Source organism: Rhinopithecus roxellana, chromosome 12 (assembly GCF_007565055.1).
Source record: "Rhinopithecus roxellana isolate Shanxi Qingling chromosome 12, ASM756505v1, whole genome shotgun sequence".
Classification (NCBI taxonomy): domain Eukaryota; kingdom Metazoa; phylum Chordata; class Mammalia; order Primates; family Cercopithecidae; genus Rhinopithecus; species Rhinopithecus roxellana.
The window spans coordinates 47,449,034-47,474,519 of NC_044560.1; the positions used below are offsets into that span (position 1 = coordinate 47,449,034).

Below are 25,486 nucleotides of genomic sequence, written 5' to 3' on the forward strand. Positions count from 1 at the left end.
CCCAATTGGGTCCCAACTGATACAATCTATATGACACTCAGAACAATATCAAGCACACAGTAAACACTACGTGAGTGTCAAGTCCTGTATTTGTCTAGGTAGGTGAAAAAATAACAGTGCCCGTCAGAACACAGCCAAGGATACTATGTGCCTGACAAATCCCACGGTGTATAAAGACCATCTTCTGTGGGAGCCTCCAGTCCACACCGGTGACTGTCACTCAATCACCCAGGCATGCTGTAAAGCAAATGATGACACAACTTCCATAGCATTAGCAATTTTTTATTTTTCCTTTTTTGTTGCATAGGAAATGCAGTACTTGCTTCCAGTAATTGTATTGTAATGTGAGAAGGTGGTAGCACTAATGGTTGAATACAAGAGTTAAACTAATCCACACCAGCTCAAAAAACCTGTGGAGATTTAGTTGAATAAGAATGGACGCCCACAGTGATTCTCAACCAATTACAAATTTTCACAGAACACAGTAAAACTAAAAGGGTAACTATGAGAGTCAATACAAGTATACTAGAGGCACAGGGGGCCCGGCTCATAAAAACAGATTTCAGACCAAGTTATTAACACGGGGGGTGTTTCATTTCATAACAGATTTCTTACCATCACTGGAAGTGTTCCATCCCCTCCCCCTACAATTTGAAATGGAAAACGGAGGTATTCCGAGTGGACAGATTTCCATGTGTGGTGGGAAAAGTCCCCAGTGAATTTTGCTCTGGTGAGAGGGCAGGGCTAAGGGTGGGATGGGAGATCAGGGATTTGCCTTTGAGAGTCTTCCTAAAGGACCTCCTAGAACCTGATAAAGCTCCTAGTCTAGGTCTAGTTAGTATCTCAGTGGTGAGGCTACCAAATGCCTTCGCAGTGCAGAGACGACGGTCTGAGACCAGGGAGAAGGCACCGAGCTGGCAGCTCTCTCAAGCCTCCGTCCCAGCGGAGCTAGCGGCCTTATGACCTTAGGTTGCAATGTCAAAGGAAAAAAAAAAAAAACCCCAAAAGGCTAATTTACAGACTATTACCAAAAAAATAAAAATTTAAAAAATAAGAACAACACAAATAAAGTCAAAGGAAAAATAAAAGCTTTTTTCATTTTGAGAAGTTGAGTATAAAAACAGCAGGAAAAATGGCCCATATGTTGGACACTATATGTCCTTGAAACCACTGCAGAGATACAAAAGTTCACATTGTACGACCTGGTGGGTATTTTCCACCATGAAGGTGCTCTGGTTAGATTAGAGGTAGCACTTCCACTGTATACTCTTGTGGTTCAGACACATTTTGGGAAAGTTTGTTTTTCTGAATCAAATCGGCTAATGTGTCTACATGTAAAACTCAGGATGCTAGGCACACAGGTGAGGTCCCACCCCCACACACAGCCTCCCTGTTCTCACGCCCAGCTGTGGGTGGTCCCCCTTATCTTTCTAAGCATTTCCACTATCTGCTCCCCACATGCCATCCCCCTAATCTGGGTAAGGTAACTCTTTGGGGAATAAAAGGCAGATGGGTGCTGGTTTAGGGAAAAAAAATGAGATGAAATTTATTTAATTTGGAAAGCAAGTAATTTCAAATTTAGACCAAAAAAAGTATATTAAAAAAAATCCCGTGTTAATAGCAAACTTCTTTTTCTTATGAATCGGGCCCAAAGTTTGTACAGAGTTTTATTTTTGAAGAAGATATTGCAACTGTGCATGAAACTAAATAGCCATGTGATTTCTTAATTTTTTTTTCTTATTTTTCCTTTTAATATGAGGAGGTCTGGTGTGAAGATGGATCAAGCATGGGTACCTGGCTGAACATTGTCCATTAAGAAAATGTATCAGTCTCAGCACAGCGTCAGTTGAGGGTCAAGGAAAATGCCCCTGACTTGCAAATGTTCTCAGGGTGTCTTCGCGGCACAGTTCTTGAAATTCAAATAGTTGTTTTCAGACAAAAATCTCGCCAGGTACTGATTTCTGAAATCAAACACCCATGCTTGTCCCCTAGGAAAAAGAAAACAAAAAAACAAAAACAAAAACAAAACACAAGTAATACTGAATTTAAGTAAATGTATACCTCCAAAATACTGAAAACAGCCGAAATCAAGAAAAGACAGAATTTGCGTTCTCAGTGAAATACCTTTAAATCTAGCTGACAAGAACCAAGTCAGAAAAAAAGACTAACATAACTTTGAGTAATATTCATACAGTTCACTAAGCATTATGGAATAGCATGCATTAATATTGTACGGTTATTTTACATCACCTATACCAGAAGGTCCTGACTGACAGACAGCGAAGGCTACCGGTGTAGAAAAATCTTACTTCAGAAGAGCAATATAATACAGATTTCACAGGCACTACATTTTAATATATCAGGTATTATGCTGGTTTTCTTATAATTCTTTCTGTCCTAAAGCTGGCATTATAACAATGACCAAAAAGGCAAGGATTGGAGTAAACGGAAAGTAGATACCAAAGTTGATATAGTTTTTTTCTTCAGATAGATTAGTGCATAGTTCTCATGCAGATAAACACTGCTATGCATTTACACTGTTGGAAAGCAGAGTGAATTGAGCCCAAGTTGTCACATTTGTGTAAATCATTTTGTCAGCCTATAATAGCACCATGTAATGGATTTGCATTAAACATTAAATTGATTTCAAAATTGGTGACACAGTATTCACTACAGTTAAGTGCTATGGAATAGCTTCAATGTTACCTGCTATATATCAAAGCAATTTTCATCCCACTGCTTTTTTATTGGAAAAAATAAAAGGAAAACATACACGACGCTAATTAAACGAATGCACAGCCTTGGACGTGGAGAAGGCAGAGCGGGTTTACTGTCAAACAGTAAATACATGCATTGACTTCAAGACAGAATTGGCCTTGGAAGCCTATTTGAATGAAAGCCGAGCCGGTGGGCAGTGCAGCTTTCTGAGACTGTCTTTGGACAGATCTCGGAGGTGGGTGGTGAGGTGCCACTGAAGCTCTCCTTACATTACTATGGTGGTTGTGTTTTAGATTTGTTCTATGGAGGCCTGCTACCAAAAATAAAAAGAAAAGAAAGAATGAAGACAAGAAAGAAAACAGAAGCAAACAGAGAGAGAGAGAGAAAGAGAGAGAGAGAGAGAGAGAGAGAGACCACCGCCACTATGGACAAAGGTATTTCCAGAGACATGAGGTGAAGTACATTAAATGACATTCTTAGAATCCCTTTCCCCTAAAAAAAAAAAAAATTCACGCACAAAAAAGTTTTCCTTAATCCAGGTTTTGTCAATCTTTTATGCCACTGTAACTATAGGATTCAAACCTTATGGGGCTAAGGGTTTGGAAAAAATGAAAGACAACCTTTTGGAGATGGGTCCTGCATATTCCTGTGGGCTGACTGAACACCGTGGCTCGGGGAAGTCTGGGTTCCTTCACACTTCGACTGTGAGAAAATGAAGATCACAAGCTTTGGGAGGTGTAACCTTGTCAGCCTGCCTAGAGCCCACACCTGGCGGCAGGGACGGGCCTGGGGAGCAGGCTGACCATACCTGTCATGCCGAGGTGTGAAGAAACAGAACATCAGTTCAAACCTCAGAGGAAAGAGAAGGCTCTCTAGCATGGAGAGAGTGGCATTACTGGGAGGGCCTCTGCCCACAGATGATCAGAAAAGGGGTGTTTTGCCGGCAGGGACAAGGGCCAGAAGAAAAAGTCTACAGAAAAATGCTAAGATTTACTGCTCGTGCCTCTGACTTCAGTTCCCAAAGGAAAAAAAAAAAAAAACAAAAACACACACACACAGAAATTTGAGGGACTCATCTTTGCCCAATCTTGTTAATGCCATTTGATGGGAGAGAAAAAATTCAAATGTGTCTCAGAGTCAAGGGCTGGGCCTTCAAATGCTGATAGCTCTCAGTCTGTCTGTCTACACACCCCAGGTAGCAAAGTCTTCCTCAAGCATCTTCACTATGCTTTTAAGCTAAAAAGCAAAAACACTGGAAACTGTTGCTGTTTCTTTTTTCCTGCTTGATCACAACTGAACTAGTTTCCTGCTGCTTTCTGGACAATGAAACATGAATAAAAATGTAACTTAGTGTATTTAATACTTAACCCCTGTTCGTTATCACCCTAGACTGCCTCCCTAATGTTTTAAAGCCTTTAAAACATTTTTTTCCTGCAAATCTGTTCAGAGTTCCCTAATTTTAGCTTCATCAAACTTAATACAACGAAATACCTTCAAAAATACAGCATACCTGTAACGTCCATTTACAATGGTTTTTCAGTAGACCTATACTTCTCAAGCATAGGAATATGCTATACCATTGAGAGAAAAAAATAACTGTATTTAAATACTTACAAAAAAAAAAAAAAGGAAACAGGAAAGTTTTAAACTTAAATCCAGTTCCCAAAGGGGGGGTAAAAAGAAAGAAAAGCAATTCTATGAACGCTGCCTTTATAATGAACAATCAGAAATTTCACTAGGCTAATTTGACAGAAATTTTTCCTCATTTAAACAACATTACAAAAGTCCTGCATTATAAAATAGGGTAGAATAAATCAGTGTAATCAATAAAACTATACAACAATACAAATTACATATCTTCTGAGTGGGCAGTTTATTCTCTCTCTTTGCAGTCATGACTACAACATGCTCACTAAAAACAACTAAAACTGCCCAAACTATTGCTTAGTTTGTTTTGTTTAAAAAAGGGTGCAATTTTATTGTATATACAACCAATTTACTGGTAATACCTTGGCTTATTGCAAGGTTCTGACAAAATGTTTGTCTAGGCTTTTTTCCCTTCACTGTGAAGCACTGAAAGCTGCTATTTTTTCTTTTTTTTTTTCCTTTTTTTCCTTTTTTTTTTTTTTAGTGCACATATGTCATAATAAAGTAATGCCCAGCTAAGTGCTATAGGGGAAGGCAAAGTATGCTGGCTGGCTATAGGAAGTGACACCATACACTGACAATCACACCATACAACAGCGCCAAACGACTATTCAACCACTTATCAGACACATATGAAAATCCAAAATGTTTTATTTTATTTTTTTTTCCTTAAATAGAGATAACCAGTAAACAATTTTCAGAACTTGGAAGTTTAAAAACGTGCATATAAAAATGGGCATTATATACTTTTTATTGAATGTGGATTGACTGCAGTCTGCTAAGAAAAATGGGGTGTGGGAGCTGAAGAAAAAGGAAGTTGTCTTTTTTTCTTTTTAAGGCTTGCTTGTGAAAGGAACAGTTGTAAAAACAAAATTGCTTGAAGCAGGGTCAGCTTAGTGCTTCACAGTTTGACTGCTTCTCTAAGAGGAGCCCTTCCTGCGCACGTGCATTCAAAAATCACAAAAAAGTACAAAGACAAACACCTAAAACACACTGCGCCAAGTGCAGCACCGACTTTGGTCAAATAAAAAAAAATAAAAGAAAAATTAATAATTGCTAAGCTTTTCTACATGATATAAGCAGGTATTGCATATTTTCATATATCTGGGGGAAAATAAAGGAAGACTCCAAATAAATTGTAAAATGCAGCAACATCCAAAATACTGATATTCTAAGCATCTACAGATCTCAGAATAGCACTGCCACCGACCGTACAGGACAATAAAGACTACTCCTATCTGCGGAACAACTAGCTTTCTATTTAGTTCTAGATGTTGAAACTGACAATGGCTGACATAAAAGTCACATTTACAAAAAGTGTCTCCAAATGCTTGACTAGGGAAAAACCCCTTTCAATAGAGGAGCATGTGCAACAATTCCACAAATAATCGCTATCCAGGGCAAGGCACATTGATATGGAATTTTTGTTTTCGTGCAAATTAAGGAAAAAAAACAAAACAAAACAACATTGTTTCGGGGGGAAAGATGAGGAGCAAAGTGTCTTCCCAAGAATTTCAGTTACTTGATTGTATAGGACAGTAGTAGAACCCTTCTGAAGGGCTGAAAAACATAGTTTAAAGGCAAGTGCCTAGAGTAGGGATTACAATATTGTGTCTTAATGCACTCTACTTTATCCTACATTAACTATATAAAAATTAGTTACTAACACTAGAACATGCAGAGACTTTCTCTGATCAGCAGGGCTTGCCAACCAGAACGTATATATATGTATAGTATAGGAAACCTTCTTGAAGTCGCATGGGAAGCAAAGGGGTGCTTCGCTGTCTGGTAGAAAAATCACTTGCACTTTTTTTTATGTTTCTGTGGTTTTTTTTTTTTTTTTTTTTGTTTTTGTTTTTGTTTTTTTTTTTTCATAAGATACAGGACATTTGGGGGTGCAAACTTTTTTTTTCCCTAACAAGTACCCCTTGATGTGAATGGGCACCAGCATTTGTGTCAGTATTGGTTTCATCATTATTATTATTATTCTTACTATTATTATTTCCCATAGCCCAGTTCAGGGACGCAAAGGTCTTTAAAACTTCTGGACAATCTCTGGTACAATGAGGTGTCTGATAACTGATAAATCCTATGATGCCAGATATGTGTAAAATTTTTTAGAATTGGCATAATCCATTATAGTGACTTCTAGCTTATAAAATTAACAGATACCATGATTTCATTTTAGTCATGTGCTTTGATAACAGAAAATAATTAATTAGCATTTAATGTAGTTAACATATTGTGGTAAAAGCACCATTAGATTTGTTTTTTTGTTTTTTTGTTTTTTTTAATTTCCTTCAGTTTTTAAAGGGATACAAGTTTAACAATAAAAAACATAAAAAGCAAAAATAGCTCCCCTTTTTCTTGCAAGGCTGTTTTTTACCCCAATAATTTAGAGTCCTGGGGTGAAAGGACTTGAAAAACAAAAATAGAATTTTCAACAATCTCTATCTTACAAAGATATTTAGCTATCCAATGAAATTGCACTTTACTCAATTCAAAATTCGATTGTTTTGATTGATTCCTGTCAGTTTCTGTCAAAACAGACCATCTTCCCCATTTCCATGTGAATTTTTGTGTCATTGTTGAAATTGTTGAAAAAATGTTGTTGTTGTTGTTGTTTTAATGTAAGTGCAGCATTTCAAAACTTTTAAAAAACTGAACAGTAGTAGTAGTAGTTTGCCATTTTCGGAATTGTTCTGCAATGTGAGTGGATTCATTGTCCTTGCGGGCCATGTTATATACTTAACTGCTGACTGCTGAACCAAAACAAACTAAAAGAACAAATAAAAAAGGAATACAACTGCATTTTCTTTTTCCAATATGTTACAGAAAAACATTGCCCTTTGACTGTCCCGTAAGTTATATATTGCAGATCTCAGCTACTACAAAAGATTTAGTTCTCCATGTGCCTCCTCAATGCTCAAGGAGGATCACACCTGTGTGGGTAAATTCATGAAATACTGTGAAACAGCCGGGCTCCGTAAGGAAGTCAGTGAGCAAGGGTAGTCCTCTGCTAGCCACGTCACCTAATGCTCACGCTACCACGGAAACACTTCAAATGTTACAAAGCCCAACCATTTCCAGCACCATATGAGAAATTACAACAGTCCCTAAAGTATTTTTTTAAAAAAAAAAATCCCAAAAGGTTATGGCCTTTGCTGTTTGACCATAATGCTTGCTGTTTCCATGTACAAGTTGATTTGAATCGGTTTTTCTCCCCTTCCACTGACAGTGAAGTTGTAACTGCGCTGGGTTGAGGTTGCGTCCGTGTTACAGAGTTGAGAAGGGGTCAGGTGGTCTGTCTGGTGGATGGTGGGACGCTGCAACTTTTATCCCAGGTACCAGGACTGGAAGACAAAAGGAAAAACATAATTAAAAGCACAATTTGTAAAAAAGTGTGCTTTAGAAGTTGTCTTTTCAACCATGCAACCAGGATCTACGTTAGGGATGTGGGAGGGATTCGTTGGGAAAAGTAAAGTCATGACAGACAATAATAAATCCTGTGACACTGAAACTGATCTTCCTCTTCTGAAATTATAATTCATTGTCTTCGTTGGGGTTTTCCAACATTCTGAGTGTGTCTTACAAAATGAGGTATTTCTGTTCACTTGAAATACAAATAAGGGTTTCGTTATCTGATGGGGGCAGTTATAGGAGGGCAGGAAACTTGACCATCTTGTTTATCATTCAATCCTCAGTGCCTAGCCCAGTGCCTGGAATACAGAACGTTCTTAATGAAGAAGAGTTGAATGAATGGAGAATGGGTGAAGGGAGGGGCTTCATGTGGCAATGAATGGCTACTCTGATGACTTTCAACATCTCCTTTCAAATGAGGTGCAGGCACTAAATACATGATTGTGACACTCTCCTAACAGGCCCAGATGGTCAATAGCGATACAAGAGTAAGTAGAGGTAAGGTGGAAAAAGCGCTGGACCCAGTCTTCCTGGGTGATTTTGAGCAAGTCACAGTATTTTTCTTTCCTTATATATGTCAGATTTTATGAGGGAAGATGCTCCTTTCAGCCCAATATATCTAAAATAGTATTTTCAAACATGAAACATCATAACTAAGTAGGATCAAGATTTTACTCTATTAAGTACCACACTGATCAAAGGAAAAATGAGGCCACTGCATACACTTCATTCATGCTTGCAGCATTTATTTAGAGCCTTCATTCATGCTTGCAGCATTTATTTAGAGCCTTCTGTGTGCCTGCTGAGCCCAGTTACTGGTTACCTTTTCCTTTCGTAAATTCTTAGGTGATTAGCTTTGAGCAATTGTCTGGTCATCTATCACTTTATCTGCTGGCATTTCTTTTTCTGTTAGCTAGACAGAATGAGCAATTATGGACTAATATCAGAGTTAATTTCTCCAGTGAAATAAAAAAGTATGTGGCTTTTGCCGACTTTTCTCTAGAGATACCTGACAAATTCACTCCATTTATCATTATTTACAGAAAAATTACCAAAGCCTAACAAAAGTCAAGGCTTCTGAATTCTTTAAGTTGATGGTATCAGAAAGGGTTCTAATTGGGTAGCTTCAGGCAGGTGAAGGATCATCCCTGTGGAAGAGATTCAATTAGGTAAAGTAAGGACTCGTTTGGTCCCCAGGGATGAATGGCTAAGTGATAGCTACATGGAGTTTGGTATAAGATTTCCTAGTCACACAAGCCACCTTTGATTTCCAGAGAAGTTTAAAAAACTGAAGCCCAAACCGAAAAACTACTCATCCTGTAGACTTTTAGATGTTATTCTTTGACCACATGCTTTGAGGAACACAATAAAGCCCCTTGTGTCCTGAAAGGAACTCAGCCTGGCAAATACACATGGCCTAAATCTAACTGGACAAAAGAAAGAAGAGGGGCAGAGAAAGGAGAGAGAAGGCGAGCTCCAAAGTGTGTTTCTAGTAGGTCTCTACCTAACAGCTGACTCTGATCCAAGTTAGAGCCGCTTACTCTCTTCTACAAAATGGGCTCAAACTTTGGGTGCGGGGAATAATGCTTACTATTTCTGTTTTCACACTTTCTAAGTCAGTTGTGAAATTCCAGACTTCTTTAATCTGACACTAAGGTAGTTCTTGAAGCAAAGGCCTGGCACCCAGTGAGTCAGCAGGGGGAGCAGTTTTCCACACCACAGTTTCTGGAAGAGACCTCAGGGCACTACAAAAATCTGCAGTGCCTCTGCACTTCTCTTAAAAAGCAAAGCAAAAAAAAAAAAAAAAAAAAAAAAAAGTTCCTTCACACATCTTACTATTCAGTATGTGCCTTGCCGACAAGGTTACCCCAGAGCAGCTCTGTAATCCTTCACTGAAATAGGCTTTATTGATTGCTCTGGTCTATTGTTCTCTTTTCAAGTCCCCCAAGTTCAAGTTCATCCTGGTGTTACATCATGTCTGGTTGCTCTTAGCAACCAGACAGACCCAGACGTGACTATCATTAGCAAGAAACCCTCTGCTCTCCTCCCACCAACCTTCCAGTGGTTCTGACGTAGCAGGCCCACTGCAAACACATTGAAGTATTTATTCTGCCTAATTTATGACCTACACAGCAAGCAAGACCCCCACTCCAAAAACCAACACTGTTGTATATTTAATTAATCTGTCTTTCTCTGGCACTTGGGAAAGTTAGACAAAGGACTAATTATTGTGTTTCACTCTCCACACTTTTCTTTTGGGGGGTGGATATTTGCATGGGAAAGAAAACTGCAAGGCCCAGCATCAGCCCCCCTCCTCTTTTTCTTTTTGCCCTATTGACATTTCATGAAATACTTTAGCTGCTTAAGGGAATTAGAAAAAAAAAATGCGATGTGAATGTTACTCCTTCTGAGTTGGTATTCAGTAACACAAATCAACTCATGACATGTTTAAATTTAAATGCTAACCACACACTCTCAGAGTTACTTTAAAGGTTAGTTTTTAATCAATAGAAGTTGCTGACTCCAGGTTTTTGAGCTGCGCGCTGCAACTCTTGGGCTTTTGTCTAACGTTAAAGCTTTCAAACTTTTTTTTCCTTGAGATGATTTTAGCAATGATTTGCAGACACAGAAGGCTATTGTGCTCTGACCAGCAACATGTCAATAGAGGGGCTGAGCTGCCCTGTGGTGGGGTGTCAATATGACTCCTGAAGGCAGAGGTTGGGGGTCTTTAATAACCCGTGAAAAAACCTTAATTAACCCTTTCAGGCCCAAACCAAAACCTATTCTTAAACTTGTTCACTCCTATAATTTGACCATTAGTACTTATTTCAACATCACACTAATCTTCATGACAATTAACCCAGCTACTTGACCAAGGTTTTCCAGAATAGGAAGTTGGTTAGGGGAACCACACAGGGAATTTTTTTTTTTTTTTGAAGTCTCTGATTAAATCACTTATTTGCAGAGATGGCAGATAATAATAATAATAATAATAATAATAACAATTCATATATCTCCCTGAATTTTCTCCTAATCAGTTTGTAGTTAAAGACACTCATAATCCCATTGGGATGAGTGTGACAGTCACACACATGTAAGCCAATCAATTTCTAGAAACTTCCATGAGCTGCTAGTAACACCAGATGGACAATATAATGTTTGTAAAAGCCTACTTTTCTCTTGTGATATTTTCTTATAATTTCTATTATGCAAGCAGTACAAGTTTTAGAACATTAACTGAGGAATGGTTCTGCATATTTTCTTCCTGGGTCATATAGGAAAAACATAAAAGAAATCTGAGATTATCCGATTGTTGGGGTTGAGTAGCTAATCACTGGGAAAATGTTGACACATGAAACAAAGACCATCCTCAGACATTTAGTGACATAAGCTTAGGTTTCATATGGTTTTTGCCTTCGTACTTTATAGCCCCTTAATCTACTCTACTGTATCCAAATGGACTACAAAGGAATCTCCCTCCCTTATGTGCAGTGAGTGGCATTATTACAATCCGATATAGGATGATGTTATCTTGATACATTTACATTAAGGAAGTAAACACAGAGCTTTGATCTATTTTTTCCTCAGGAACTTTCAGCTGTAGTTGTTGTGGAGGTCCATAAATGCACACTCCCACCAAGGCTCCAGTTACGTAAAATTAGTTGGTAACATTCACAATGTGTACAGTTTGGGATGTGCTGAGCGGGAGTGGGGAGGGAAGTGAGGGGACTGTCCTCTTTCAGTGTTCAAGGTGAAACATCAAAAGAAATCTCAGTCCAGGACAAGAGCTCAGCTTTCCTTGTCTCCAGTCAAATGAAGAAGTAATCTCATCAGGTTGGAAAAGTGCTGACTAAGGATTTAATAAAGTGCCTGCAGATGTGGCGTCTCTAAGGTATTCAACTCATGTAATGCAAAACAGCTCCACACTGAATGTGCTTATAAAATTTCATTTAACCATTGCAGCGCGACTTTTTCCCCCTCACAGTTCTCTGAGGAGTTTTATCACACTTGCTGCCCGTTAATTTACAGCTCCATGAAAGTTCGAATCCCATTCCACTGGGATTCTGGAATACTCACAGTAGTCAGGTTTTATGAACCATAAACAATATCTATCCGACTGCATCCTAAACAGGAAGCCTCAAATGGCAGAAGGTACCTCTGACGGTGCCAATCTCTTCCATTTCTTACGCTTCACAGAGAACAATCAGAACACACGGGCCATCTTCCAAAATGCGGTCATGGGGCTGCCGAAGACACAGCTGATGAGGGCCATGGCCTCAACCCCTGAGTTAACAACAAATGCTCTAATGTGTGCAACAACATTTTAAAAGGCTTTTTACATCCTCTTTTTACTAACAGGGCAGGATGCACATTCTAGAGGAAAAAGAAAAATGTCTGAGAAACATTTTTTATATTTTGTATTTTACTTTAACCCCCAAAAGGAGCAGAGAGTGCTAGGATGGCAGGGGCAGAGAGGGCAGAGAGGACTGTGATGCAGCAGAATCTGTTTTTCAGATTAAAAGCTTAAACAAAAGGCCTCAAGGGCAAAGTTTAACACTGCGGAAGGAGGTTGTTAATGTGGAATCCAGAACTGGGTGTGACACTTGGCTTTCTTCTGCAGGCAAGGTGGGTTATTTGAGGACATTCACACACATAAAACGGAAACGTGCAAACACAGGCTGGCCTCCCTGCACCCTGCAGGCCCAGCTCCTCATCAGCCCCCAAAGAGGCTCAGCCAACCAATAAGCCAAGACTCCAGGAGCTGCTGTCACTGTTGTGCATTCTCTTCTGGGGAGGTGCTAGCTTTGCTGGGTCACACTACTCCCATGGGTCATTTTTGGCTTCCCGCACTTGTGTGGATGGACTAAAGTCTACCGTTTAGCCCAAATGAGTTGTCCTTGGCAAATCAGCCAAAAGCCCGGTAGTCTCTTCTCCCCATCTCAATATGATGGAAGTGGATGGGGCCTCTGAGCGGACTTCAAGTTTCTCACATTCGCATAAACCATTTAGGAGCATTTATTCACTCATTCAGTAAGCACTAAGGGCTTTCTATGTACTAGGTGCTATGTACGCTGGCTCTGCGGATATAATGAGTAAAATATAGTCCCTGTCCTGAAGGACTTTCTTGTCTATCAGGAAGCAGGGGCTAGATTCTAGACCCCAAATGATACCAGAGAGCCTGCTTTTCTCCCAATAGGATTTTGTAAACTTCTGGCAATGAACGATGCCCAGTATCCAGTGTCCAAAGGACTCAGGATTGGTGTCGCCTTTTCCACTGACCAGCAGTGTGACTTCAAGCAAGCCAGTCCCTGTCCTGGGAACCTCAGAGTCTTGTGAGGACCATTCTGTATTCGTGAGAGGCAGCAGTGATTTACACTGGTTTCTTCTGAAAAGGGGGTCATGCTGTACACAGGTGTTAGTTACTGGTACTGCCAGCCTTAGGCTTTGATCTCTGTAATCATTTTTCTTGCCTGATTTTATTTTCTTAATTAAAGAAAGTCTCTTTTCAGTAACTCCGAACCAAGACTTGTTTATTGTACAGAAAACTATTAAAACAGTAATGAGCCGGGATCGGCCCCAGGTACCTTTGTGGCCCTATCTTTTCACCACTTGTCCTCAACACTTGTGTTGCCTTAAACTTTTCCAGATCCCCCAAAGCCAAATGCGTCCTCCCTGCCAGGCGTGGGCACAGGCTTTCCCTCTCCTTGGCTTTGCTTAATGCTTGCTAGTCCTTGGGTTCTAAGATTAGATGTTCCTTCTTCAGAGGGGTCTTCTTGGGGCCTTTACCCTCAGGATTCTCCTCTGTCACAGTTGCTAATCTTTAATTACCTGTTTTCATCCCAGGCAAGCTGGCTATCTAAGGGATGCCAGGGTAGGCATGTAATAAATACTGTTAAATAAATAAAGGAGGGAAGGAAGAACAAGCTGTATCCGAGGTTCTCAAAGCCTGGTGTCAGTCACCCCAACAAGTGCAAAGCAAGGCATTTGGATGGATGACTTCTAGCACGCTCGTGCCACATGACCATGTCTCCCCAAATGACAGACACTCTCCCTCGAGGGACACAAGTCTCCACAAGCCACTCCAGGTAGTTTCGATGGGAGAGTTGTTGCAATGGGGCCAATTGCGGCCAACTGCGTCAGTAGCATGTGCAATAGTTTTGTAACATGGACTGCTGCCTACTTACTACAAGCTCAGAGGAGTTGTCCAAACCACTGATCCCTGGAGAATGACTGTGCTGCTCCCAGCCAAGACCTCCGTTTTGGTTCAAACCTCAAGACGGGAAAACACTAATCTTTTTACCCAATAAGCCATCCAGTACCTCCAAACCTTGAGAGTGCATACAGAATCCAATTATTTTGACTGTTCATCCAAAGTCCGAATCTTTCACGAGATTCCAGCTTGCCCTAGTGTCTCTCTTACCACCAAGTACATTTTTCTTTTGGTCTCCCTTCCTTTCCGTTTTTCTTCAAGTAACCTTTTACCTCATGAAATAAAGACTGCTGGATTAAACATTGCACTCTGGTCCACCTGCATTTGCTTCAAAATCTTACTAGAGAGCTGCGTGCATAGCCGTAAGAGCCAGGACTCTGGGGTCCGAATGACAAAAATCCTGGCACCATTATGAACTAGTTAGATACTACCTTAGGCAAGTTAGCATCACTAGGTCTCAGTTTTAGACTCCAGGAAATGGAGGTAACAACTTTATCAGTTTTTGTGGGGATTAAAAGCCTGGCTAGGGGTTACTACAGAAAACCAGGAAGCCAGGGTAGCTGGGTTCTCTCACTGTAAAAGGTTTCTGGGGCCTTAGGGTCCATGTGAGACCTAAAGTCCCCGGGAAAGCAAATCGCTCTACAAGGTGGCTTTCTCTTATTTAATGACATAATTTCTTAGTTAAAAGTAGCAGCTGTGTCAATTCCATTTCCCCAGTTGCAAGAGAAAGTTCTTGAGAAAATAAAAATCTGTCTTTAATTGCGATATTAAAATCAGAGCGGCGAAACCAACAACACAAAAGGAATTGGCTCAAGTTTATGAAAGGCATTTGGGCCCTTGCGTTGCAAGGCTAAACTGCACGCCTTGGAGGTTGGGGGTGAGGAGAAAAGGGGAGGAAGGGAGGGAGTAGTCAGGCAACCAAGTGGGACAGAAACAATCCTATTTTGGTTTTTGTTAGCGAATGGCATACTACATAGATCAGAGACTTCTTATAAAATACAAACCCCCACTGTACACAAAGCACAGGAAAATGTGAGGAAAAAAGGGAAAAACTAAAAGCAGCTTAGGGTGTGTTAACGCTGCTATTCTGTCAGCTTAAAGAGTATTTTATGCTTGATCAACAGCTCTTTTTTATTGTGCTTTTCTTTCATTCATTCAAGACATCAAAGCCGGGCACCACCAGCGTACCTGCCCTTCTGGAGCCGCTTATGACGGGGTTCTAATGAAGCACGACTCTGGGAGCCGGAGACCCCCGTGGACACGGCAGTTCAAAGGGAATATTTCAACAATGATTACATTTTGTAAATCTTTTTATGAAAGAGACAGCTTATTTCCTGCTTTTTCATGAAAAATAGATTCTATCCATTAAATGGAGCCCGCGCCACGGAAGCTGCTTGAGATCTGAGGTGCAGCGTGGAGATTAAGGGGACAATGACCCAATGAAATTGTCCAGAGTTCCTATCTATTTGGTCATGATGGCACTGCCGGATTTTCTGGGTGGAGCCCAGACAGTGCAGTAGATGGCTCTGCTGCGGAAAATGCAGTGGCGAGGGGGTTTCGCGGCTTTATTTTTCAACTCGGGCCTCATGTTTATTATCTGTTTCTTTGTATTTATTGATTCCACAAAGGCCTACAAATATCAGAAGACAGGCCACACTTTCTATCGCATAAGAGCAAGATAAAAGTTTTAAGTTGCAAATTCATTAAACGCTGTATTTTAATGCCCTGAAATGGGACAAACCCTTTTCCATATGGGAAGTTAGCCATAAAAAAGCTGGCTCCTGGTCTGAAGACACAATACAGGCTTTCTGATTGGCTAATGTCTCCCCCAAAGGCAAAAAATAAAGAAGCAGCCTAGCCCTTTGTAATTTTTGATTTTCACATTAAAATAATCTTTTCCTTTGCATTTAAAAAAAAAATTTTTTTTGGCAGGGGGAGAGTCAAGGAGAGTGGGGAAGGAAGGGAATATGACTTCCTGGGGAGCTATGAAATGAAAAAAATGTATGTTTTCTACACATCGGATTCCAATTTTAATTAAATGCCTGTTGTCTAACAAGTGCAGACAGTCACACTTGGGGTTGGCCCAATGGTGGCCCAGGGAGGTAACCTTTCTTGTTTAAAAAGAGAGGCGTGGGAGTGGAGGCCGGAGCTCAGCAGAGCGTGGCCACATTGTAATAACCATTCCACGGCGTGCCTCCTCGCTCTTGCTCTTCCCAAACATGACTCAGGTTGAGAGCCTATTGATCGTGGAGACCTTAGTGTGGATTGTGCAGGAAGATAAAGTCCAGTCGGAGCGAAAATAACATTGAAGTAAAAAGTCCAGTTATTTCAAAAATTCTCCCAGATACATCCTGCAATAGTATGCCAGAAGATCTGGCCTCTTGCCAGAAATGAATTCCCAAACTAACCTTTCCAGCCAAGAAGCCCTTCAGACACTGGATAGCATCTGCCACCTTTAGACTTCTCCACCCCAGCAGGCACTTCCATGCTCAAGCCCTGGCACGAGTCTGCTCCTTACCTCTTTAATTCTCCCCTGTCCACCATTCCTGGTCTTTCTAGTTCCATTCTCTATCTCCTCCCACCCCTCAAGTTAGTGTCTCCCTCCCTCTCCACCTGTGTTTAATCCCCGTGCGGGAATCACGACAGACCCCTACTCTCTCCCAGGCCATGCAGACCAACAGTCCCTAAGGATTAAGAGGAAGTGAAGAAGACCTTGAGCTGCAAACCACAACCCCTGGAAGGCTTCTGTTGTGAGCCCAGGAAACAAGACACACAGGCAGCATTTGGAGAGAATGCAAAGGAGACTGTGGTGTCTTTGTTTTCATTTTCATGAGAAAAGACAGTGAGAGTACAGTGAGATGTCACTGAGCACTGGACTGTGGGTCTGGTGGCCTGGTTCAAGTCCCAGTTCAGTCACCGGCTTGCTAAGGGGCCTGAACTTCACCAGACCTCTCTAAGGATACTACAAGATCCTGTTGCTATGCCTTTCTTTACCTTCTAGGAACACCTGCTTTTAGATATCACTGGTGCCAGAAATCGTTGTTGTGTTGTGTGTGTGTGTGTGTTTTTTTTAATCGTTCACAGGGTAGATGGGATACTGGCAGAGGTAAAACTGTTCCTATCTTTCACTGAGGTCAGAATGAACTTGCCTATGGAAAAAGTCAGATCATGGAGTCAGAGATCTAAATCCTAGTCTGTAGCGAGTCAGGGATCCAACTTTAACTTTTCTGCAAAACAGGCCTCAGGATACTAGTTATCACAGCATTTGAGGGAAAAAATAAAAACACAAAACGACTTTCAGATACTGACCTAAAATGTAAGGAGCATAATTATGTGAGGCACTGATATGATCTAGATGGGAGGTGTGTGTGTGTCAGGGTTTCATCTGAACCAACAACCCTGGATAAAATCCGAACAATTTCCCTCTGCGCAGTCATAGCTCTGTCTATTATCCTAAAAGCCCAAACCCAGAACCAGTGAGCAATACTTTTCTCCTGCTTCTGAGGATGTGGTAGGATTTAGGGTTTTATGGCAACAAAACTTGTCTTTGTTAAGACGTGACTTGCAAAACAAACCCACATGGGAGAGTTTGCAGTTTCAAATGACAGTAATTTTTTTTTTTTAATGCTGAAACAGCAAATGCTTTTTATGTTCAGATTTATTTCCTTCTAAATTTGTAGATTAAATTTACAACTAAGCAATATTCATTGCTACAAACAATTAGATTCCTCCCAAATATTTCCAGGGGATATGAGGGGGAGACTTCCTGATGGGGTTGTGGTTGGGATTTGAGCAAGGTGAAGATCCTATAGCATTGACGGTCTCCGTGAAGGGCCTTCCTAACAACCTGGACTGTACATAGCATATGTGACTGGCACAGCTACTTGGCTTCCCTGTCAGGGATCTATGCTTCTTGGAGGGAGGTAATATCATTCTAACACAGACTATTTAATTAATTTTTTACCTTTTTAGTAGTGACTTCTGAGATGGAGACCTCACAAGCAAAGATTATTGAAGACTGATTCACGAATTTTTTTTTTTTTTTTTGAGACAGAGTCTCGCTCTGTCCCCCAGGCTGGAGCGCAGTCGCGCTATCTCAGCTCACTGCAAGCTCCGCCTCCCGGGTTTACGCCATTCTCCTGCCTCAGCCTCCCAAGTAGCTGGGACTACAGGCGCCCGCCACCACCACCGCGCCCGGCTAATTGTTTTGTATTTTTAGTAGAGACAGGGTTTCACCGTGTTAGCCAGGATGGTCTCAAATCTTCTGACCTCGTGATCCGCCCGCCTCGGCCTCCCAAAGTGCTGGGATTACAGGCGTGAGCCACCGCGCCAGGCCCACGAATGTGTTTTATAAAATTGAGCATGCGTACAAACTCATTCTCACTTTGTTTTCCGATAAATCCCACTTGGTAGTGCTCTACCAGTAACTGAGATTTGCGAACAAACTCCGAATACACACACACACAGTGCTAGTTTGAAACAGTCCCACACCTCTATTGTCACTTTATTATCAATTAATAAAATCAATTACAGATGGCATGACTATTATATGTTGACAGGCTCTTTAAATATCCTCTTGTTAAATCACCATATGGATGGGAAATTCTATTGTTTATTTTGCAAGAATGGTGGTAAGTTCAAATGATATATATACATACACACTTCCATTCTGACTCTGCAATACCAAAAATCTTGCAGACATGCCAATTTGTGCTGTTCTAGAAGACAGTTCAATTAAGGAATACTTTAAGATACTTTCCTTCTTTTAAATTAGGAGTAAAACGTCTGAGCTAAAATATGACTTCCTGTTCTACTGCATCAACCTTTCTGTATTGTTCTCAAGGAACATGTTTACAAGTTCAAGTTCAGGTTTAAACTACTCAGGAGTTTATAACGGAGCCTCATTTACATGTGTTCCCTCTGAACTCTGCCGGCCTCTGTATGCTAGTTTCCAAGGCTTGGTGAAGGAATGTTTTACAGTTGGAATCTGGACTGCTTTCTCAGGCATTTCAGACTCAGAGGCTACGCGGCACCAAGTTCTCGTTAGTATTAAAAGTTTCCTCAGGTCTACTCCAGAGACAAAGAAAGACAGAGAGAAAGGCAGGGTAGGGGCCAAGAGAACTGTAGCTTCTTAATTTTCCCTAAAAGGCATTCTAGTTAACATTATAGTTGAAAAGTGAACAATGGCTTCTAGATGTAGATTCTAGAATCTCATGGCCATGACTTAAAATTTCTGTGCAATGATTTTCAGCTTTCTGTGGAAATGGTCAACGCACGTTGATTCTCTTCAAATATTAAAACTAGGGTTTGCTTAAATTGTTTTTCTGCCTTGAAGATTAAGTTATGAAGAGAAATGTACCCAGTCCAAAAGAGATCCTAAACCTAAGAGGTTTTGGGGGTCAAAAAGATCTCAGGGGTTTTCCAGCCAATAAAGGTGCATCAGAGAGGAAGAAATGGCTATTCTTCATTTAGAAGCAGGAAGCTTTGAAGGGGGTTCTCAGATGCCCACAGGGAACCAATCTGGAGAGAGCTGATTTCCTGGCTTATTGAAATTAGCCAATTAGCCTTATTGCTAAGCAAGGGTCCAAGAGTTCAGAGAAAGCAGCCATCACTTTCATGGGCAGAAATGGAAAGGGCATAGGAGAAAGAGGACCAAGGACTCTGCTTCTCAACTTCTCTCTGAATCAGAGTTTATCTACAATAGCAAGAAAGTAGGTTCAGCAGTAATAAATCAATGATGCTAATAGTAACTGTAACCTCAGGGCAATGCTCAAGAGCTACTTTATAGCATCTTTTCATACTGGAGCAGTCCTTTCCTGATAGGTGAGCATACCCGACAAAACTGTAGGTTGTGGCTTCCCTGGTACCCAGATTCAGCAGCTGCATCCCTGCAGAGTGACATGTGATGAGTCAGACAAATAGTTCAAGAGTAAGCACTACTGTAGGGGGGTTCAGAGAAGCAACTGCATGGCTGGGTGTGGATGGACTAGGAGTGTGTGGTGAATCTGGATCTCAGTTTGCACCTCTGCTAAGAAGGGATGAAGACCGCCTTGCTAGCATGGTGTTTGTAAGGATGAAATCAACTAATACATGTGTTTTGTCTCCTAATGGGACTGTAATGCAGAGCTGATGCTTTTTTATTTTTGGAGTTGTTGGGGTGGGGGAAGGGGATTCCTCTCTGTCTTGGGGGAAGACAGAAACCTCATCTTCATGTGCTAGATCATGGCCTTTTCTTAACCTAGTGCAATATTGAGCCGTCACTTTTCTTGCATAAAGTTCAATAATAGCATGAGCATGCTGGCTACATGCAAAGCTTTTAGTCTTTTTTCTCAATCCCCTGAACTCAACCTAGCTCAATGCTAAAAAACATTAAGGGTTTTCTAAAACCAAATTAAATGTGAATATGCTTCTAAATAAAACCCGCTGCTGCAAAAATCAGAAGGTTCCTCTTACTGGATAAGGACATGAAGGAAAGAAGAATCCATTTAGAGGATGTTCTGCAGAAATGGATGATAAAAATGGTTTCTTTGGGAGCAGCAGTTTAGTTACAGTGATGGGGTGGAATTGGGGCTTGCAACTCTTAAGAGTTTCTCAGCCTTTAGCCAGGACTGATTGGCTGATTTCCAGAAAGAAGATAATTTGCATAAGAGATAATTTCTCATTGGTCAGTCAACTCCAAATGACTGAAAATCATGTGTTCTTTCTTTTGTGTATTTTTTCTTCTTTCTTTTTCATAAATATCTATAAAACTGGTTCATTTTCCACTATCCTTTGGACCCCTGCCAATAACGGCTGCTATAGGAAGCCTATTAAACATAACTGCTAACGTTACTTTTTTTTTTTTTTTTTTTTAAGCAACTCTGACAACATGGTGAACAGGAGAAATTTGAAACTTAAAATGGTTTACAGATTTTCCTGAGGATTTAATTTATCCATGTGGATCCTAATGGTTTTGAAGACAAAATAATTTTTTAGTTGATTTAATAGTTGATTGAAGTTCCAAGTGTTTCACACTTGTTCATGTGTGGGTAGGCAGATTCAGATCTAATCTCATTTCATTTATGCTGATTCTTCTGGTAAAACAGTAGCTTCATTCACCTGTAATCTTCTTTAAGAAACAGAGGGCACCAACTTTGGAAGCGTGCTTGCTTAATCAAGCTATGTGGAAGGTGTGGGATGAAGAGGGGAAACTATTTCCTGGAGGTGAATCCGGCACCAGGAGGAGCAACGCTTCTGTCCTGTACCCCCTTACAGTTACCTACTCAGCGCCTGGCATCCCTCGTCGGGGCTTCATTCTGTGTGCCTGCTTCTGACTCAAAGCAAGCAGCCAGGAAGGGGTGCGAGGGGACAGTCCAGATTTGACAGTATTGACCCCAGGGCTGAGGAGCATTAGTGAATTCCATAAGGAGTTTCACCCAGCAGTTGTTGGTTTACAAAGGTCACTGTGATGCAAAGCCCAAGGGATGAGCCAAGCAAACCGCCTTCCTGGAAGACGGTGGGGGTGGGGGAAAGGGAACAATGATGTTAATATGGGGGTGGTGTGAAGGGAGTTTGGTACATCTTTAGACTTCAAGACAGGAAAAAAATATTTGGGAAGAGGCCAACTAAGAGATACAGCGTGGCCCTAGCTAAATAGTAATGATGTAACAAAGAGCAATATCAGCACTATCCAGATATCAGAGAGAACAACTGGTGGATACTAAAGTCATTATAAGATGTGAAATTATTACCTCTCACTGCTTCATTATCACTATATTTCATAATATTTGTCTAGAAAGGCACACAAAGCCTATCAGGTTAAATTAATCCTAATGACCAATTTTAGTTTTATTCTAATTAAATAATTTCAATTTAATTAATGCTAGCACAGAAATTAGTCAAAATTACAAATGTAAATGCTGAACTTTAAATCAAAGGTCCTCCCTACGACCTGCCTCATGTAGAAGCACTTTAAAGTGTTTGCCTGTGAAGGTAGATGGGAATTTTGACCTTTGTCTGCACTGTGAAGATCAGAAGATAGAAAAATATGCAACAAAAAGCTGTCCAGGAGCATAGACAGCAGCACAGGTTAAACACACACACACACACACACACACACACACACACACACACACACACACACACACACTCCTGCATGGCAGTCTGTGAAAGTAAATCCTGCAAAGTGAACTTCTGAATTACATGCATTTGTTTCTTGGAATTCCAATGCATTTGAGTCAGTCTAATGGATATTGGGCTTTTATAAAACACCTTTGTAAAATGGAAACCATGGCCCCATTTTCTAAGCCACATATTAAACCACCAGTCCCTTCCTTCACTCATGGCAGGTCCCTGCATTTCAGTCCTGCTCTGTCTCTGATTAGGTTTGGGGCCTTGCAAGTTGTTTCAGTTCCCCAGGCTTTGGCCCTCTTATTTGGAGGTGCTACTTTATTAAAAATGATATGAACTTTATTCCAAAATATTCTTAAAGTTGTATCTGAAAAATGACGGGAGTCTGGAGTGGATAATCTTTAAGGAAATTACCAGCTTCAGTGTTCTATATTCTAAAACTTTGAAAAATACTGGCATCTTAAAATGGATTTGAAAATGGTACAGGGCACATGTGTCTGAGTCATCATATAAAGACATTTAAATATCCTTTCTTCCCTCTTCATAAAAATCCAAAGTAGACAGTATTCAGAGCTCAAAAAATTTGTGGAAAAAGGAATCTGGCAAAATAGACGTTCTTTTTTCCCAAAGAAAAGAAAAGAAAAAAAAAAAAAGGTGGGGAGGATGATACAAAAATCTGAAAGAGAAAAAAAACACAACACAATAAAGAGAAATACATGTTCTTTTTTTTGTATTTAAACAAACATGTACTGATGGATTATACTTAATAACAGGTCTGTAGCGCCACTCACTCTTCATCTTAAAAGAACATTCTACACTATCACTGTTATCCATAAAATAGTCACAACTTCTTTCCTCAAAAGGAGGCCTTCATCCATGATCCTCTATCTCAACTTGTTCTCAACTATATATGAGAATTATTTGGTAGCAATCAATTCACTATTACTGTTTGGGGACATTACAGAACAGCAGAGTAATTTAATAATATAGTTGATTAGTATAATAATCATCATTAAACTTAGTAATGATAGTGGGATTCCCCTTAACTTGGTTAATGATCATGGACAATTCATTTCTTGACTGCCAGTGGTAGAAATGGTTTTTGAAATATTAACTTCTGCCCCATGGGAATGACACTTAGCCCATCACATTTAATTTTTGACCTTCACTGAGCAGCACGATCCTAATCCCTTTGATTTTATAATCTTAACTAGGAAACATTAAAATATGGATTGACTCCAGTTGGCAGGAATCTTTATGTTCTTTTCACTAAAAAAGCTATAAATTCAATGGTTGACCTTTTATTTCCAGGTCACAAATGACACCCACTCAGTTTTGTCCATTCACACAGGATTTATGTTAGGGTCTACAGGTATAAGCCATGAAAGTTGAACTTTAATGAAATGTCTTTCAAAGATGTGCACTTAACCAAAAATTCCTCACAAAAAAATTAGCAGGTGGCCTTTTAAAAACAGCCATTATGTCCTCAGGTTCATTGCTGGCCTCCACTAAGTCTATTTTTCACTTGTAATAAGTTTCTCCTAATATCATTTTTCAGGGGGTACAAATTACGCTTGTGTTTGGGATGACAATAATATCTTAGTTCCCAATTTAGGCTTCTAACCTGAAAGATTTCTGAGATGTTCTCTTTCCCATAACCACAATTCATCTCTCTCCAGTTGAAAAATGTTCCTTGTCCTTTTCACAAAATCAATCGTATTGATGGGAGGTATTCTGTGTTGTCAATCAGGGAAATGTGATTTGATGGGACCCCAAAGCAGCGAGACAGGGAGAGGAATACCAAACCTGCTCAGGTCCACACCATCGGAGTGAGATCGATGTTTCCCATAATACTCATCCTGTCATGTGGCACCCTGTCACAATTAATAATGTAGAAGAAGCTGATTAACTTAAGTAAAGTGCTCTCTGCTGTGTAAACACATAAAGATCTATGAGGCAAAAAACGGGGGGAGGGGGCAGGAGAGAACAAAACGTCATTTTTATTTTTCACGTGTACACGTTCTCACTTTCTATTCTTCTCTTGTAACAATTGCTGTACCAGCCACTCTAGCAGAGTCAATAAATTGATCTGGGTCTTGACGCAGCAGCAAGGCAGACTAATCTGATACACCATTATCTGCACTGGAGAGTGTGGGGGCTTGGGGGTGCACTCAGGTAACACAGGGCAAAGGGAAGGAAGTAAAGGCCAGCCAGCCTTACTCTAGATAGGTAATTAATGTTCAGTGTGGAGCTTCTAGAGTAGATGGATGCATATGTAGCAGGTGTGTGTGTGTGTGTGTGTGCATGCATGTTAGGAAAACGAAGCCTTCACCTTGGCTAAAGGATGCAGCCTAAGTAATACCATATGCACCACTTATTTAAGTCCCTGCGGTATTTCAGTCACTCATACCAATCTGCAATTCAATAAGGATCACCACCCCATTAGAACTAATCATGTCAGCTGTGTATCTGACAAAATAAACGTTCAGAAACTGTGCTCCTAGGTTCAGAACTTGTTTTTGCACTGGGATTTTTTTTTTCCTTCCCTCCCTGATCCAGTATAAAATTTAATCATTTTTTATATGAAATTATAAGACACACAGAAGCTCTCCGTATGGATTCCTCAGTGTATCCTGACAACGAGAAACTGGCGATGTTAGTTGAACTTTAACTTGCTCCTTGGGAGTACGCTAAGTATGATCTCAATAAATAAATATCATTCCACCGGGTAATGAGAGAATTAATGGCACGACTTATGGAAAATGGACACAGGAGGATGGGGTGAGAAGAGACTCAGCTCAGGGACAACGTTACCAGATTACATCTGGGGTTACCACTTGTTTCTTCTTCATGGTCACAGGCCCCTTGTCCTAAAGATAAATGAGCAGCACCCCGCCTCCAGTGCTCACAGAGCTTCCCTCCTGAGGGCTGCAAAGGCAGCACCACACATTGGCTGGGCAGGGTGCTGGGGGCTTTACATCCTAACCAGACTGAGTCTTTACACAACTCTAAGTAGAATGCAGGCATTCATTTATAATTTTATAGATGGGACATCTGAGGGTCAGAAAGGCTAAAAATTATTCCAGCGTCACATACTGAGATCAAACTCAGGTCTGTCTCCCTCCAAAGCTTCTATTTTTTCCACTGCCCAGAAGAGGAAGGTACCTCATGACCATAGGTCTCAATGCTACTACTGCCTGTAAAATCCTGTATCTCACGAGGATTGAACATAAGCAAGGCAGAGGTTTCTTCACATATAGAGATCCCACTGTGCCCGTCACCCGCTTCCTATCTCCCACAGAATAAAGTCCAAGTGCTTTACTACCCCTGGATAAAGGCATGTATTTATTCATGACTAGACCCTGATCTAATATTTCTACC

The 25,486-nt window shown here is 40.5% G+C and overlaps 1 protein-coding gene across 4 annotated transcripts in view; it reads right to left on the bottom strand.

Moving 5' to 3' along the window:
* Positions 1-266: 266 nt before the first annotated feature.
* NFIA (nuclear factor I A) overlaps positions 267-25,486 on the bottom strand; it is a 382,411-nt gene continuing 357,191 nt past the window's right edge. For 3 of the 4 annotated variants that reach the window (XM_010370667.2, XM_030942656.1, XM_010370666.2), the window contains one exon: positions 267-7,718. In XM_010370667.2, coding sequence (XP_010368969.2) covers positions 7,701-7,718 — 18 coding nt within the window. In that variant the 3' untranslated portion in view covers positions 267-7,700. The remainder of the gene's footprint in view (positions 7,719-25,486) is intronic. The other variant, XM_010370668.2, reaches the window with a different exon arrangement.